Raw genomic sequence first — 17,905 nt, 5'->3', positions numbered from 1 at the left:
CCTCTAGGTATTGATGTACATGAGAGGGCTGTAGATGTGACTTGGTGTGGTTTATTGTAAACCCCAAGTTGTGCAGTGTTTGAATTGTGTGAGATGTGTGTTGAGCATACTGGTTAAATGACTTGGTTTTTATGAGCCAATCGTCTAAGTATGGGAAGACATGGATATGCTGTCTTCTGAGATGTGCTGGTACTACTGCTAGGCACTTTGTGAACACTCGTTGTGCAGTTGTGACCCCAAATGGAAGGACTTTGAATTGATAGTGTTGTCCTTCTATCACAAACCTGAGGTACTTCCTGTGAGAAGGATGTATAGGAATGAGAAAGTAGGCGTCTTTGAGGTCTAGTGTAGTGAGGAAATCGCCTTGTTGGAATAATGGGAGCACTTGTTGTAAAGTGGCCATGTGAAAATGGTCTGAGTGTATATACAGATTGAGAGGCCTTAAATCTAGAATTGGTCTTAGTGTCCCATCCTTTTTGGGTATTAGGAAGTAGAGTGAATAGACCCCTGTTCCTCGTTGTTGCAATGGAACTAGCTCTATTGCATCTTTTTGCAGCAATAAGAGAACTTCTTGTTGGAGCAGCGTTAGATGTTCTGTGGACATTGGACGATGTCTGGGTGGTATATTTGGAGGGGTAGCTGTAAGCTCTAGACAGTAACTGGATAATCTGGCATACCCACTTGTCTGTTGTGATGGAATTCCAGAAAGGTAGGAACTGTGTTAATCTCCCCCCCTACAGGAGTGATATGCTGTTGGGGGAGCTGAAGGAAGTCACTGTTTAGTGGTGGAAGAGGATCGATTCTTGTTGTTACCTCGACCTCTTTCCTTATTGTTATTACCTCTGTAGCCCCCTCTAAAGTATCCTTTATTAGAGGATGCTTGAGTAATTGTCTTAAAGGAAGCTGAATTGTCTGCGCCAGCTTGTTTGGAGCCTCCTCTGTAGAAAGAGCGACGAAAGGATCCTCTCGCTTGGGTAGACTGCAAAGCTCCCATAGACTTGACTGTGTCAGTGTCTTTTTTCATTTTTTCAAGAGCTGTGTCTACTTCTGGACCAAACAATTGTTGTTGGTTGAATGGTTGATTTAAGATAGTAGTCTGTACCTCTTGCTTAAATCCTGAAATGTGTAGCCACGTGCGCCGTCTAAGGAGGACACTGGTGTTTATTGCCCTGGATGCAATGTCTACTACATCTAGTGCACATTTAATGGAGGCATTTTATATAAGCTTACCCTCTTGTATGAGGTCATCTGCTTGTGCTTTATATTGGTCAGGTAGATGTTGTAAGAGCTTCTCTAGCTGATCATAATGAGCCCTGTTGTATCTTGCGAGGAGGGCTTGTGTGTAAGCAATGCACCATGCATTGCTAGCTTGGGCAGCTATTCTTTTCCCTGAAGCATCTATGATCTTTGATTCTTTATCAGGAGCTGGTGCTTCGTCTGATGTTTGGGAATTTGCTCTTTTCCTAGCGTTTGAAACTACTAGGGAGTCTAAGGGTAGCTGTCCTTTAATGTAAGCAGGATCCGCAGGAGCTGCTCTATACTTTTTCTCTATCCTTTCGTCAAGCCCGGGCGACATATTATGCCTCAGAGTTTTCTAACAGCCCTAACCCATCTAAATTAATATTCAAGGTGCTCAAAGATCTGATGGGTAAACGGGCCACCTCGCTAGAAATCTGCACGGACTCCCACTGTGAAAGCTTGGCATCCTTTTTCGTGGAGAAGGTGCAGGTAATCTACCGAGGGTTCATGCCATCTGTGCCCGGTGACGAGCCCAAGGCTGTAAGAGCTCTGGACTGTGAACTTTTGTCCTCCCTACCTGCTTTGTCGGCTGAGGCGTTTAATACTCTGAGCCTCAAAATTAAATCTGGGTCTCCTTTAGACCCTCTGAAGCCAGAGCTTATTACTATTCTACCGCCCCTATGCCGTGAGCCTATATTGGACCTGATCAATCTCTCACTAGCTGAGGGCGTGGTTCCTGCCTCCTGGAAGCAAGCAGTGGTCAGCCCCATTTTGAAGAAGCCTAGTCTCGACCCTCTGTTACCTGAGAATTACCGCCCCATCTCCCTCCTGCCCTGGACCGCCAAGGTCACTGAGGCACACGTGAATTCCATCTTGTCTGCTCACCTCTCTCGCAATAATATTCTTGACGAGAGCCAGAATGGTTTTCGCGCACAACACAGCACCGAAACTGCGCTGCTCTTTATGAGCGAACATCTGCGTTCGGTGCTGGATGTGGGGCAGACAGCGGCGCTCATCTTGTTAGACCTGAGCGCCGCATTTGACACGGTGTCTCATGACATTTTGTTGCGGAGGCTGGAGGAAGTGGGACTTGAGGGGAAAGCTCTTCAATGGTTCCGCTCTTTCCTCTCGGACCGTTTTTTTAAAGTAGCTATCCCACCTGGTCAGTCCTCTTTCCACCCTTTGGGACTAGGAGTACCTCAGGGATCTGCGTTGAGCCCCACTTTGTTCAACTTGTATGTGAAACCGCTGGCTGCTGTCGTCAGACAAAGCGGCTTAACCATGACATCGTATGCCGACGACACGCAGCTGGCGGTGACACTCAGTGGGGACCCTGAGGTGACTGCCCCCAGGTTTCGCGCAGGGCTTTTAGCCGTGGCGAATTGGATGCGTATTAACTGTTTACAGTTAAACGCCAAGAAAACCGAAGTCCTGATCTTAGGAAAGCAAGCTGAATTGTGGGGTGACCAATGGTGGCCTCCTGAATTGGGGGTGACTCCCATCCCAGTTGCCGAAGTGAAGAACCTGGGGGTCTGGCTTGATTCCAATCTCTCTTTTACCAGCCATACTAAGAAGATCGCAGCTACCTGCTATGGTATTCTGCGAGGACTGAGACCAGTCCTCAAATTCTTCGACCCCCCTACTCGGCAACTGGTGGTCCAAGCCTCTATTCTCTCTCGGCTAGACTACGGGAGTGCTTTGCTGCTTGGTGTTAATCAGGCCGAGGCCACCAGACTGCAGAGGGTGCAGAATGCCGCTGCGCGGGCCATTGTGGGCCTCCCGAGACGGTGCTCTGTATCTGCAGTTCTGACCTCCCTTCACTGGCTGCCGGTCAGACAGAGAATCAAATTCAAGGCACTCTGTCTGACATTCAAGATCCTGAAATTTTCGTCACCTCCTGCCCTGATGGGTCTTGTTTCCCCGTATGTCCCCAGGCGGTCTCTCAGGTCGGAATCTCTTCATCTAGCAAGCACGCCTAGATTCAGACTGAGTAGGATGGGAGGTCGTTCATTTCGTGTCATGGCGGCTGGATTATGGAACTCCCTTCCTGTCCATATCCGTGCCCTTAACAGCCTGACTCTCTTTAGACGTGCGATCAAAACCCATTTGTTCACCTCTGTTGACTGATCTCCTCTCTTTTCAGCGGCGATTTGTTGTGTTGTGGTACTTGATCAGGCGCCAGGACGCCCCTTCGCTGGGGCAGCTGTGCGCCGAATAAAAGTTATTAACATAACATAACATAACATTATGATTCTAGCTCTTACAGGATCTTTAAACACTTCTGGTGCATGTTTAATGACTCCTTTAATCATTGGCAGTATTTGCACAGATTTTTGTGATTGTTCAAAGTGTCAAGTAAAAAATCTTTTTCTGCCTCATCTGAATGCATGGTTACATTGTGACAGATGGCAGCCCTATTAATTAAGTGTCCATCCCAATATTGTCTTCTGGAGGAGAAGGTTTAGATGGATATATATGTGGGTCAGGAATATCTGGTATATCCTGTGAGTTTGGATATTCCCAGTCTGGTGAACCTGTTGGGTAGGGGAAAGGGTCATCTGGGTCTTTCCCTCCCCCATGCTATACAGATCATCATCAGAATCCTGAGAAGGTGTATGTTGTGCAGAATGAGGATAATTTTGAGGTGAAATGTTTAAAGGGAGAGCAGGAGAGGAGATGCAGGAGAAGAAGGGTGCATATGAGATGTGTCCGAACCGAGACTTCTTTCGGTTTCAGTGCCGAGGGAGCTGGTAGTATCGGCACGTGCGGTTTGCTTGGTATGGAGCTACCGGAAGGCTTTAATAGTTTCTTCGGAGCCAGGCTCGATGGCGAGGCTTTTGAAACCATGTCTCGGTCTCGACTGGGCCCTGAAGGCTGAGTTTTGACCTTAGCCTTTGGTTTATGGGTTGGGGCTAGGGTAGGGGCAGTCGTTCTCATGCGTTGACATGATGGTATGGAGTCATCGGAGTCGTCTGCCTCAGATACGATCTGAAGATCATCGGAATCTTCCTCGGGGATACATGGACCTTCTTCAAAGATATCCTCTGGTTCCGGAGCTGATCTCTGTATGTCGCGTCAACGGGCCCTCCGATCTCGAATGGTCTTCTTGGATCGAAAGGACGCACAAGCTGTGCAGCTGGACTTGTCGTGTTCAGGTAATAAACACAGGTTACACACCTCGTGATGGTCGCTGTGTGGAAATTTTTCTCCACACAAGGGGCATTTCTCGAATGGTGTCCTTTCCATGAGTTGTAGGCCTCACCACGTGGGTAGGCCCAACGGCCCGCGTCGACGACCGGAATCGAGGTGATGAGGTCGAGTCTATGTATATTGAAGTTAAAGTTTGTTTTAGAAGTTTTTGCTTGTCGAAGTCTTTGAAAAGTAGGTTTTCGAACCAGGGCGGAAAAGTTGCATCCAAACCCAGTGGCGGAAAAAACAATCTAAGGATGGAGCCGACGTCCAAGGGAGGAGTCACCTATCTTGTGACTACAAAGACTTCTTCCAAGACGACAACAACATACAATCATCCGAGCCCAACACCAGGTGGCGATCTAATGCAAAGTGTAGAATCTGCAGCTCATATGCCTCGAACCTGTATTTTCATATGTTTGTCTGAACTAAGCCGAATTAGGTTGAAATTCCATATTGGTTTCTAACATAGGCATAATGTGTGTTTTCTTTACTTATTCTGACCCTGCTCGTAACAATAATGTGCACTGATGCTCTGTTTTGGCATGCTGTTCTCGAAGAACTACGACAGGAGCCTTTAGAAACATTCAATGATTTTCCCGCCTGTCTCATTGTTTGTGTAACCAGATTTGTACTGCCACCTCTGACAACATTAGGTTAGAATAGGGCACATTAATATTCAACTAGGGGCTAGTGATACAATGGTAGGATTTAGTGACATTGTACAATTCTGTATTGTGATTTATCAGTTTACTACTACATTTGCTCACCCTATGCGGACAGTGTGATTTCCATTCACTTCCATTGTAGATTTGCCTACATAAATATTTCATTTGGAGGTGAGCCAGTCATCTCCTCTGGACACTGAACCCTTGTTGGATTATCTCATACTTTGGACTTAGAATATTTTTGCTTTGCCTCATATCATTCTATTGCTGCATTTGATTAAGCCTTATGCTAATTCCCTATACAATCTTCGTGACTTTATTTTTGCCTACTGTAATGCTTTTCAATTATTATTAATAAACCTTAATGGTTTACATTTTTATTCTGGACTTCAGAGAGTTTATTTTTTAGAATGCTGTTTGATTCATTTATATCAGGTGCCATTTACGGACAGTTCAACACCATCCCCAATCCCGAGTAGGCGCTTATCACTATTTTATCAGAATATCTGAGATGGCATAACACTACTTTCCCTGTTGGACACAGTCCCAATTGATAGAATAGATTTTAGTGTTACTTTATGTTTTGAGGGCTACATATAACTGGTATAATCTATTGCAATATCTCTGGATGGACAAAGATATTGCAAAACATAACCCATTTGAAGGTATGTGACATTTAACAATAAGAGTTCAGCAAGCATAAATAAATCTTTCTTATAGACTATATTCAGCAAAATTAAATTTCGGGTCAAAGATAAGTAACTACTGCACATGATAAGATTTTCTGCCTACTTTTAGCAAATTTCTGAGGGCAACCATCCAGGGCTTGCTCAAACAGGTCACGGGCCCGCTCCAACTTCTTCCCACCATAGCGATCGATGAACTTGGTCAGATAGGTGTTCCAGATGTCGTACACATTAGGCCACTTGAACAGGGAGATTCCACGCTCATATGCCTTTGGGAGTAAATCAGAAGCTTGTTATAGTTAGTCAGAAAAAACTCATAAATAACTTCCACCTAAAAAGGGAGTATAACCATTTGCATGTTCCTCCACTCCCTCCGTTCAGGTGACCTAAACTTACAATCATGACTCCACAATAAATTCTATGTCAATACTTCAAACCTCACCCAGAGGACACCATAGCACTGGCTTTCCCTTACACCTTACATGCCTATTACTCATTTGTCAATCAGCAATTGTACTCAGTAGCAGCATTAAAACTTGAACCTGAGATTAAATCCTTTTATTTCAAGCATGTATTTAAAATCTTAAGTCAGTAATTTCACACAAATACCTGACCTGGTTAAGTCAATTTAGCATGTTATCACTTACTTAACACATTTTTATTTTTGCTCTCGGTACCGGAAGGCAACCCGATTCACAGTGTGTGCCCTGTATGAAAACAAGGCAAATAAAGTCCTGAAATGTGGTTTAGACATGACTTTATTTTAGAAGCAACTGTTTAGCTGTTTCTCGCTTCCATCCCTTGGATTAGCTTGTTACTTGGAATACTGCTTGCTGAGGGCAGCTCATTGAATTGCAGCCTATTTAATGGGCTCTATATTTTTGGCAAGTGCTGTTTCTTACAAAGCCGAGGCACTCATGTCTCTACGTTCTCCCCTTCCGGGAGTCCTTCAACATTTTCCGTAGACCAGGTTTATCTGGAAAAGTGAGATTCACTTATTCTTCACTGCCTTAATGTTCTGTAGTGCTCAGCGCATTTTAAAGTTGTGATACAACAACCCCTCGTTTTGAGACAAGGTCACTATTTGTAAATGTCTAAGAAGGAGCAGTCATCAAATGAGGTATGCAGCGTGTCTGCTAACAGCCCACTATCCCGCTACTAGAGCAGAGGTTGGAGAAGAGAGGGGAGGAGAGAAGAGTGTAAGAGGTTCTGAAGTGGCACCATCAACAGCAGCCTATGACATGTGCTGTGAGATTTAAACATATGGGGTCTGAGTGCAAAAGACACCAGGAAATAGCACAGAAGCTTTATAATTGGAAGGGCAGCTAATCATTCACCAGCTTGGGCCAGGAACCAAAACTCTCTACTCAACCATACATTAATAAGGTACACATAATAAAAACTCACAAAAGAAAAATTAACATCTTAACGTCCCCTGTAACTGCAGAATGTGCAGAGGCAATACTAGCCTTACTGCCTTGCTTCAGGGAAACGACTTTATTCTGTTCAGACTCCATTCCTATGTAATTCTTTGCCTTCCTGCTAAGAATGTCAAATGTGTGCCAACAATTTTGGTAACGTTGATGCCAATATAATGCCAAAATGGGAAAACTTCAACTTGCCATTTATTTCATGCAGGCAACAAACCAGTGGACAACAAACAAACCTCATCACCCAAGCTTCCTAATGGTGCTGGAAAAAGAGGCCCAGAGGTGAAACAGTGTATGTACCAGTTTCACCTAGTGCAGCGAACCACCCAAACATCCCATTCCTTTCGAAGAAAAAATTGCACTTGCACTGCACACTGTAGAGAAAGCGAAGTCCATTCCTACCTTGAAGCTCTCCTCAAAGTAATTGTGCTCCTCCAAGAACAGGGCATAGTTGATGATGATCTGGGGGGTGGCAATGCGCAGGTCTATAATTCGGTCGTACACCGCCTTGGTGGACTGGTGGAAAGAAATGAAATGTCCCACATCAGTAGGTGGTCCTGGTATAGGTGCATTATGTTCTATAAGAAAGGCACTAAGAAGAAATCTTGGCATTTATAGTCCTAAGAGGTTTTCATCACACATAGCAGGAACAGTGCAGCCTGCTGGAAAAACAGCTCTCTCTTTTCCCTTTCCCCCTTCTCATTTACCTCTCTCCTCTCCCTCATGTACAAAATGTCAGCCACAGAGAAAGCATTCCTTACAGAGCAAGTCAAGCACAGCAAGCAGTAGATATTTTAACAGCAGCCCTAGGAACTGGGTGGCTAGTAGTGATATCTAGCATAAATGCCCTTTTTGCAAGGACTAGAAAGAATCATTGAGCTTTTTCTAAAAGCGAAGCATGGTTGAAGCCTATCCTTCAGACAGTGGAATGTAGTTTAATGGGTAGAGCTTTGGAAGTGTGCAAAATGAGAAATACTGAGAGACTGGGAAAAAGTTACTTATTTGTAACTATGTTTCTCTGGTTTTGGTATCCTTCAGAATTACACGCTTGAATAATTCCTTGTCATCAAGCTAGGAGTCTCACAGGAACTTACATTTAGCAGTTAGGTCACATTTCCATAGCAATATATAGAAACACAATTGCTTTAGGATCCCATTCACATCATTAGAAAATACCCAAAGTCTACCATTGAAGGAAGACTCAACAACACTTCCCCAGGACACAATACCACAGATTTTCTAAAGCACATGTGTGAAAGGAGGAAAACAAAAAGTCTCTGATTGGGGAGGAGGTAGACCCACATATGGCTATGACTGATACCAACTCTTGAGAAATGTATTTACAGGTTAACTTCTTCTCAAACATGACATGTTTCCTACATTCATATGCTTGAAACAGAGTAGCCAGCTGTGTGAAGCTCATAAACTATTACATCAGATTCAAACAATATGCAACAATGTTAGATTGAAGGCTGATTTAAAACTGAATTAAAACATCACAGCACAGAAGTAGGAAGGAGGCTACCTTGGAAAAACAGATTTCGAGGAACTGTCTGCCCTATAGTTGAATCCTTAAATGCTTCCAAATCCAGGCTGTGCTGCTTCTCATGTGACAGCTGCATATTGGGACGCTGTTGCCAAAGTTCTTCTTGTGGAATAATCCAACAGACATTTTCCTCCTTTCCAATGGCAAATATTTTCCATGAAGGGGAGTGGTGGAAGGGCATAAGCACAGATCTTTGACTGACAATGAAAGTGCCTTTTCCCACAATCCTGGGTGCCATGATCTGCTTGTATAGAATTGCCATTTCTTGTTCTAAACGACCACAAATAAAACTAGAACAGGGTGACCCCCACTTTCATCATTGGGGTCACCCTTTTCTTACCCTGATCATAGTTTTATTCCCAATCGAACAAGTTACTTACCTTCGGTAACGATATATCTGTAAGAAACATTAGTTAGTGTTAGATTCCTTACCTTAGAATATCCCCAGGCGTCAGTCTGGATCCGGAAACTTTTGCGTAGCAGTACCCCTGCGCGTCGGTAGGCGTCGTCTGCAGGCGTCCCCTGCGGCTCCGCGTCCGTCGTCGGCGTCGTGCGCCGTGATGACGTCGCTGGAGTACATAGACGCCGCCTCCGCGCGCTGACGTCAGTTCTTTGCACACAGCTTTTCCGCGCCAGGAGACGCAGAGCCATGAGAGAACCAACACTGGTGCCATGTACAAACTAGGGCCCTGAAAGGGATGACCTTAACCCTAGGTATCAGTTCGCAGAACGGGGAGGATGGGTGGGTTCGGTAAGGAATCTAACACTAACTAATGTTTCTTACAGATATATCGTTACCGAAGGTAAGTAACTTGTTCATCTGAAAGAAACACGTTAGTGTTAGATTCCTTACCTTAGAATACATACCCCAGCAATACCAACCCCGGTGGTGGGTCTGCGAACCAATACAAAACTACACCAGAAAGTCCTGGAGGACAGAACGGCCAAAGAAGCCATCCCTCCGGACTTGACTGTCCAGGCAGTAGTGCCTCGCAAAGGTGTGCAGCGAGGCCCACGTAGCCGCTTGGCAAATGTCCTGCAAGGGGACTCCCCGGCCCAGGGCAGTAGTAGCCGCCGTGGCCCGAGTGGAATGGGCCCTCAGCCCAACAGGAGGCTCCTTCCGAGCCAAAGAGTAGCACGCTTTGATGCAGAGGACGACCCATCGAGAGATGGTTCGCTTACAAACCGCCCGTCCCTTCTTCGCACCCACGTAGCCAACAAACAGTTGGTCATCCACCCGGAACTGGAGTGTGCGATCCATGTAGAATGAAAGCGCACGTTTTGGGTCCAGACGGTGGAGCCGCTCTTCATCCTTTGAAGGATGCGGAGGCGGGAAGAAGGAAGGGAGGGTGATGGACTGCCCGATGTGAAAGGCCGAAACAACCTTGGGCAGGAAAGAAGGTCTAGTCCTTAGAACCACCTTGTCAGGATGAATGGACAGGAAAGGAGGTTGGACAGAAAGAGCCTGGAGCTCACTCACTCTCCTGGCAGAGGTGATGGCAACCAGGAAAGCCGTCTTTAAAGTCAGGAGACGGAGAGGACAAGAATGAAGGGGCTCAAAGGGAGCACACATCAGGAAGGTCAGAACCAGGTTCAAATCCCACTGAGGCATCACAAACGGAACAGGTGGAAACATGTGAGTGATGCCTTTTAAGAACCGAGTTACAATCGGGGATTTGAACAAAGAAGGCTGATCAGGAAGCCTCAAAAAGGCTGAAAGGGCAGAAAGGTAGCCCTTGATAGTGCCCAGAGCAGAGCCCTGCTGGGCAAGAGAAAGAAGAAACAGAAGAACCTCCGAAAGAGGGGCAGAGAGAGGATCCACAGCCTTTGCTGTGCACCATGCCACAAATCTGTTCCACCGACAGGCGTATACCGACTTAGTGGAGGGACGCCTGGCTGCCAGAATAACATCACAGACTTCAGAAGGCAAGTCAAATGGCCTCAACTGCCGCCGCTCAATCTCCAAGCATGGAGGTGGAGACTGGACAGGTTCGGGTGGAGGACCGTCCCCTGCTGCTGCGACAGAAGGTCCTCCTGAAGAGGCAGGCGGATCGGGGGACCGACTGACATGCTGAGTAGCTCGGGATACCAGTACCTTCGAGCCCAGTCCGGAGCCACAAGGATAACTTGGGCCCGGTCGCGCCTGATCTTCTTCAGCACTCTGGGCAGAAGTGGTATAGGCGGAAAGGCGTATAACAGACCGCAACTCCACTCGCGCCGAAAGGCGTCGCCGTGCGAGTGCCGTCTTGGAAACTCCAACGCGCAGAACTGATGACATTGCGCGTTCTCTTCTGTGGCGAATAGATCTAACCAAGGCTCTCCCCATTGCCGAAAGATGCCTTGCGCCACGTCCGAGTTCAGACGCCATTCGTGATCCATCGAGCACCGACGGCTGAGTTTGTCCGCCCTGGCGTTCAGAGAACCTGCCAGGTGTTGAACCGTCAGAGTCACGCCCTGACGTTCCAGCCATTGCCAGAGGCGCAGAGCCTCCTGGCAAAGGGTCCACGACCCCACTCCGCCCTGTTTGTTGCAGTACCACATGGCGGTGGTGTTGTCGGTGAACACCTGCACTACACTCCCGTTGACAAAGGGGAGGAATGCCTTCAGTGCCAGACGAATCGCCCGCAGCTCCAACAGATTGATATGGAGCCGGGACTCCGCCGGAGACCAGATGCCTCTGATCTCTGCCTCTCCCAAGTGGCCACCCCAGCCCAGGAGGGACGCGTCCGTCACGACAACGTGCTCCGGTTGGGGAAGGGAGAGGGACTTGCCCCTGACCCAATCGCGGTCCGTAAGCCACCACTGCAGTTGTCTCGCAGTGCCCTCCGAGATCAAGACGTGGTCGGACAAGTTGCCCTGATGCTGGGCCCACTGAAACTTCAGGTCCCACTGCAGAGCCCGCATCCGCCACCTGGCGTGATGCACCAGAAGGATGCAGGAAGCCATCAGTCCCAGCAGCCGCAGCGTCAACCTGACCGAGACTCGGGATAGCGGCTGAAAGATGGGAATCAAAGCCTGAATATCCCGAACCCGCCGTTCCGGAGGATAAACCCGAAACTGCGCCGAGTCCAGAACCGCTCCGATGAAAAGGAGCTTTTGAGAGGGACACAGGTGTGATTTCGGCACGTTGATGGAGAACCCCAGGTCGTGCAAGAGGTCTGCCGTCATCTGAAGGTGGTGGACGACTGTCTGGGGCGAGCCCGCCTTCAACAACCAGTCGTCTAGGTAGGGGAAGACTGAAACTCCTAACCTGCGCAGATGGGCTGCGACCACCGCCATCACCTTTGTGAACACCCGTGGGGCGCTGGTAAGGCCGAAGGGGAGCACGATAAACTGAAAGTGCTCCTGGCCTACCGTGAACCGCAGGTAACGCCGGTGGGCCGGCAGGACGGGGATGTGAAAATAGGCGTCCTGCAAGTCCAACGCTACCATCCAGTCTTGCGGGCTAGAGCAGCCAAGACCTGAGCTAACGTCAACATCTTGAACTTCTCCTTCCGGAGGAAGCCGTTGACGTTCCTTAGATCCAAGATAGGACGTAGGCCCCCCTTGTCCTTCTTGGGCACCAGAAAGTAGTGGGAATAACAACCACGCCCTACTTCTGGCCCAGGAACGCGCTCGATGGCCCCCTTGGCCAAGAGGGCCGTAACTTCCTCCTGCAGAAGTGTCAAGTGGTCCCCCGACACACGGTGGTTCTGCGGTGGCATGGCTGGAGGAGAGGTCTCGAAGGGGAGGGAGTAGCCCCTTCGGACAATTTGCAGCACCCACCTGTCCGAAGTGATTGTGCGCCAGTGAGCGTGGTGATGGCGAACCCTGCCACCCACTGGCGTCACATGGGGCCGAAAGCACGGACTAGGAGGATTTTGGGGTAGATGCTGCGGGGGAGGGTGTGGTCTGACCCCGCCGTTGTCCCCGACCGCCACCACGGCGGTTTCCACGGCCGCCACCGCGTTGAAAGGATTGTTGCGGCGCGTGGCTGGCAGCACGTGTGGGGGCGCCCCTTCCTTGGCCACGAAAGGGGTGAAACGAACCCGGTTGCTGACGCTGGGTCGAGAGACCCAAGGACTTGGCCGTGACCCTGGAGTCCTTGAAGCGTTCCAGCGCGTGGTCCGCTTTGTCACCGAACAGGTGACAGCCATCAAACGGCATGTCCATCAGTGTATTCTGGACATCAGCCGAAAAATTGGCGGATCTCAGCCAGGCGTGGCGACGAATCGCCACCGTCGTAGACATAGCTCTGCCCAGCGAGTCGGTCGTATCAAGACCACACCGAATTGAATATTTCGCTGCATCTCGGCCCTCAGCCACAGCCACAGCCTGACCGAGTTTTGCCCGCACCTCCATGGGGCATTCTGGCAGCAGCTCCGCGACCGTATCCCACACAGAGTGGGTGTAGCGGCCCAAGAGGCAGGCGGTGTTGCAAGACCGCAGGCCCAAACTAATAGACGAGAAGACCTTTTTGCCAAACTGGTCATACCTCTTGGATTCCCGGTCGGACGGGGCCGACGGGAATGCGGACTGGGAGGTCGAGGCCTGGATCACCAGACTCTCAGGAGTGGGGTGGGTAGACAGGTACTTGGGGTCGTCCGGACAAGGACGGTGGCGCCTGGCCACGTTCCGATCAACAGGCGCACCTGAAGCGGGCCTGGACCACGTGCCCAACAGAACGTCAGACAAGGCTTCATTAAACGGCAGCAGTGGCTCCAGTGGGCATGACTGCGGTTTGAAGACCTCGGTGAGGATGTTAGGCCTCACGGCCGCGACGGGGAGCTCAAGGTTTAAGGCCTTGGCAGCCCTCATCAGCACCACAGAATAGGCAGCTCCCTCCACCGATGCCACGGAAGGAGGAGAGATCAAACCAGGGTTAGGAGAGTCGTCCAAACCACTGGCATCCCCCAAGTCACCTGTCCAGTCCGGGTCATACTGGCACTCGCGAGCCAGAGGGTCCTCGGACCCCTCCCAACCTTCACCGTACTCCTCATCCTCTCCGTATTCGGAGTCAATGATGAAGACCGGCTCCTCGGGGTTCATGGGCCCCATCGGCGCCGGGACCGGCGTCGAGCGACGCCCGTCCGGCGCCGCGTCCGGCGTCGGAGAAGGTAAGGGGACGGCGCCGCCCGGAGCCGGCGCCGGAACCCCACCGCCGGCCGGAACCGGCGCCGCGCGGGGGCGGCGTCGGGGGTAACCCCGATGGCAACGGCGCCGGGGAGGCCGGAAGACCAGCCGGCGCCGATCCCGAAGGCCCCTGCGGCGCCGGGGTCGGAGCCGTCGGCGGCGCCGGGGCCGGAGCACCCGACGGCGCCGAGGCAGGGACACCCGAACCGCCAGGGCCCCCAGACGGCAGCACTGGGCCCGAAGGCACCGTAGGCCCCGTCGGAGAAGCGAGCGCCCTCATGGCCATGAGGAACGCCTCGATCTCCTCAGGCGTCGCGCCATGCCCAGGGACCGGAGGGTATGAGGCAGGCCGCGCCGGCGACTCTCGCGGAGCCGCGGGGTTGGGGTCACCCGAGCCCCCGGCCGCATCGCGCGAGCGTCGGGGGGAGTCGGGGGTACGATGACGACGCCCCGACTTCTTGTGCTTCCTACCTGACGAGCCTGACGAGTGGTGTCGACTTCCGGAGCGCCCGGCGCGGCTCCGCGACCGCTCCCTCGAACGCTCTCTCGACCTCCGGCCGGACCGGGACCGCTCCCGGTCCCGACGTGGGGCCGACACCCGGAGCTCCAGTAGCTTGCGGGACCGCTCCCGCCTAGCCTTGTTGGTAAGGGCCCGGCAGTCGACGCAGGAGTCCACGTCATGGTCGGGGCCCAGACACCGGAGGCAGAGGCGGTGATGGTCTGTGACCGACATCGTGCGCTCACAGTCATCGCAATTCTTAAACCCAGGCATCCTATCAGGCACAATAGAGAAAAAAAAACAATCGAAAAACTTGGTCAAAGACCGGAGTACTGCTCTTCAGATCTGCGTCCACTGGCGCGGAAAAAAGAAGAACTGACGTCAGCGCGCGGAGGCGGCGTCTATGTACTCCAGCGACGTCATCACGGCGCACGACGCCGACGACGGACGCGGAGCCGCAGGGGACGCCTGCAGACGACGCCTACCGACGCGCAGGGGTACTGCTACGCAAAAGTTTCCGGATCCAGACTGACGCCTGGGGATATTCTAAGGTAAGGAATCTAACACTAACGTGTTTCTTTCAGATATCTCTGATATCTGCTGTCCTGCTGAGTGCACTTGCACATGTTCTGTCCACTACTGGTAGGTGCTCCACTATTAGCAAAATTTTAGCTCTGAAGATGTTGAGAATCTTCAGAGAGCCTGGGAATTGGTGCTGCCTTGCTTGTTGATGTAGGAAACTGTAGCTATGTTGTCTGTCCTCACAAGAACCAAAGCACAAATTACTTACCTTCGGTAACGATATATCTGTAAGAAACATTAGTTAGTGTTAGATTCCTTACCTTAGAATATCCCCAGGCGTCAGACTGGATCCGGAAAGTTTTCGTCAGCAGTACCCCTGCGCTTCGGTAGGCGTCGTCTGCGGCTCCACGTCCGTCGTCGGCGTCGTGATCGCCGGGGTGACGTCGCTGGAGTACTTAGACGCCGCCATCGCATGCTGACGTCAGTTCTGTACATAGCTTTCCGCGCCAGGAACGCAGAGCCATGCAAGAAACCGACACTGGTGCCATGAAACTATGGCCCTGAAAGGGTTGTCCTTAACCCTAGATATCAGTTTACAGAACGGGGAGGATGAGAGGGGGGGTCTGGAATCTAACACTAACTAATGTTTCTTACAGATACATTGTTACCGAACGTAAGTAACTTGTGCATCTGAAAGAAACACGTTAGTGTTAGATTCCTTACCTTAGAATAGATACCCCAGCAATACCAACCTAGGTGGTGGGTCTGCGAACCAAAATCACACCAGAAAGTGCTGGAGAACTGAACGGCCAAAGAAGCAGTCTCTCTGGACTTGGCTGTCCAGGCAGTAATGCTTGGCGAACGTGTGCAGCGAGGCCCACGTAGATGCCTGACAAATGTCCTGCAAAGGGACTCCCCGTATCATGGCAGTAGTAGCCGCCGTGACCCGAGTGGAATGGGCGTGCAGCCCCTCAGGAGGATCCTTTTCATCAAAGAAATAACAGATCTTGATGCACAAAACGACCCACCGAGAGATGGTCCATTTGTGCACCGTCTGTACCTTCTTAGCGCCCACGTATCCAACAAAAAAGTTGGTCGTCCACCCGGAAATGTTCCTCTTTCGAAGGAGGCGGAAAGAAGGTGGGCAACGTCTGGCCAATGTGAAAGGCAGTAACCACCTTGGGCAGAAAAGAAGGACGAGTCCTCAGAACAACCTTGTCCGGATGGACAGAGAGGAAAGGAGGCTTAGAAGAAAGAGCCTGGAGCTCATTCACTCTTCTGGCAGAGGTGATGGCAACCAGGAAAGCAGTCTTGAGAGTCAGAAGACGAAGATGACAGTTATGAAGTAGCTCAAAGGGAGCACACATCAGATAGGTTAACACCAGATTCAAGTCCCACAGAGGCATTACAAAGGGAACAGGAGGAAACATGTGAGTAATGCCTTTCAAGAATCTATTTACAACAGGGGACTTGAAAAGAGAAGGCTGATCAGGAAGTCTCAAGAAGGCTTAAACAGCTGAAAGATATCCCTTGATGGTGCCCAGAGCAGAGCCCTGCAGGGCCAAAGAAAGAAGAAAGAACCTCAGAAAGAGGGGCGGAAAGGGGATGCGCAGCTTTTGCTGTGCACCATGCCACAAATACGTTCCACCTGCAGGCGTATACTGATTTTGTGGAGGGACGCCTGGCTGCCAGAATGACATCACAGACTTCAGGAGGCAAGTCAAGTGGCATCACCTGTCGCCACTCAATCTCCACGCATGTAGGTGGAGGACCGTCCCCTGCTGCTGCGACAGAAGGTCCTCCTGAAGAGGCAGTCGAATCGGGGGATCGATTGACAGACTGAGTAGCTCGGGATACCAGTACCTTCGTGCCCAATCCAGAGCCACAAGGATGACTTGGGCCCGGTCGCGCCTGATCTTCAAAACTCTGGGCAGAAGTGGTATAGGCGGAAAGGCGTATAACAGACCCAAACTCCACTCGCGACGAAAAGCGTCTGAGCGAGTGCCGCCTTGGAAATTCCAAACCGCAGAACTGATGACATTGCGCGTTCTCTTCGGTGGGGAATAGATCTAACCAAGGCTCTCCCCACTGCTGAAAGAGACCTTGCGCCACGTCCGAGTTCAGACACCACTCGGGATCCATCATACACCGACGGCTGAGCTTGTCCGCCCTGGCGGTCAGAGAGCCTGCCAGGTGTTGAACCACCAGGGTGATGCCCTGATGTTCCAGCCATGTCCAGAGGCGCAGAGCCTCCTTACAAAGGGTCCATGTTGTATATTTGTACTTCCTTCAATATGGCTACTTGGTGTCAGTAGCCCTTTCTTTGTGTTCCTACCGTCCCAATCTCCCATAGTACGACCCCACCCAGCCCTGTTTGTTGCAGTACCACATGTCAGTAGGGTTGTCCGTGAACACCTGCACTACACTTCCCCGGACAGAGGGAAGGAATGCCTTCAGTGCAAGTTGGGATCACCCGCAGCTCCAGAAGGTTGATATGGAGCCGGGACTCCGCAGGAGACCAGAGGCCTCTGATCTCCGCCTCTCCCATTTGGCCCCCCATCCCAGGAGGGACGCATCCGTCACCACTTTGTGCTCCGGTTGGGATAGGGAGAGGAATCTGCACTGACCCAACCGCGGTCTGCGAGCAACCACTGTAACTGCCTTGCAGTGCCCTCTGAGATCAGGACGTGGTTAGACAGGTTGCCCTGACATTGTGCCCATTGGAACTTCAGGTCCCACTGCAGAGCGCGCATTCGCTACCTGGCGTGATGTACCAGCAGGATGCAGGAGGCCATTAGACCCAGCAGCCGTAGGGCCATCCTGACCGAAACTCGGGATAAAGGCTGAAAGATCGTAATCAGAGCCTGAATATCCTGTACCGGCTGCTCGGGAGAATAAACCTGAAACTGCGCCAAGTCCAGAACCAGTCCGATGAAGAGGAGCTTCAGGGAGGGACTCAGATGTGACTTCGGCACGTTGATGGAGAACCCCAGCGAATGCATGAGGTCGGCCGT

The 17,905-nt window shown here is 50.7% G+C and overlaps 1 protein-coding gene across 1 annotated transcript in view; it reads right to left on the bottom strand.

Annotated features, from left to right (window-relative positions):
* Positions 1-17,905, bottom strand: part of XAB2 (XPA binding protein 2) — a 183,961-nt gene that overhangs the window by 55,065 nt on the left and 110,991 nt on the right. Inside the window, exons 12-13 of the mRNA XM_086960386.1 lie at positions 7,615-7,728; positions 5,889-6,051 (exon numbers count right to left, since the gene is read on the bottom strand). Coding sequence (XP_086816512.1) covers positions 5,889-6,051; positions 7,615-7,728 — 277 coding nt within the window. The remainder of the gene's footprint in view (positions 1-5,888; positions 6,052-7,614; positions 7,729-17,905) is intronic.

The sequence above is a fragment of the Lissotriton vulgaris genome, chromosome 1_1, assembly GCF_964263255.1.
Source record: "Lissotriton vulgaris chromosome 1_1, aLisVul1.2, whole genome shotgun sequence".
NCBI classification, from domain to species: Eukaryota; Metazoa; Chordata; class Amphibia; order Caudata; family Salamandridae; genus Lissotriton; species Lissotriton vulgaris.
Note: the sequence above shows the minus strand (reverse complement) of the source record. Positions and strands in the feature narration are given on the sequence as shown.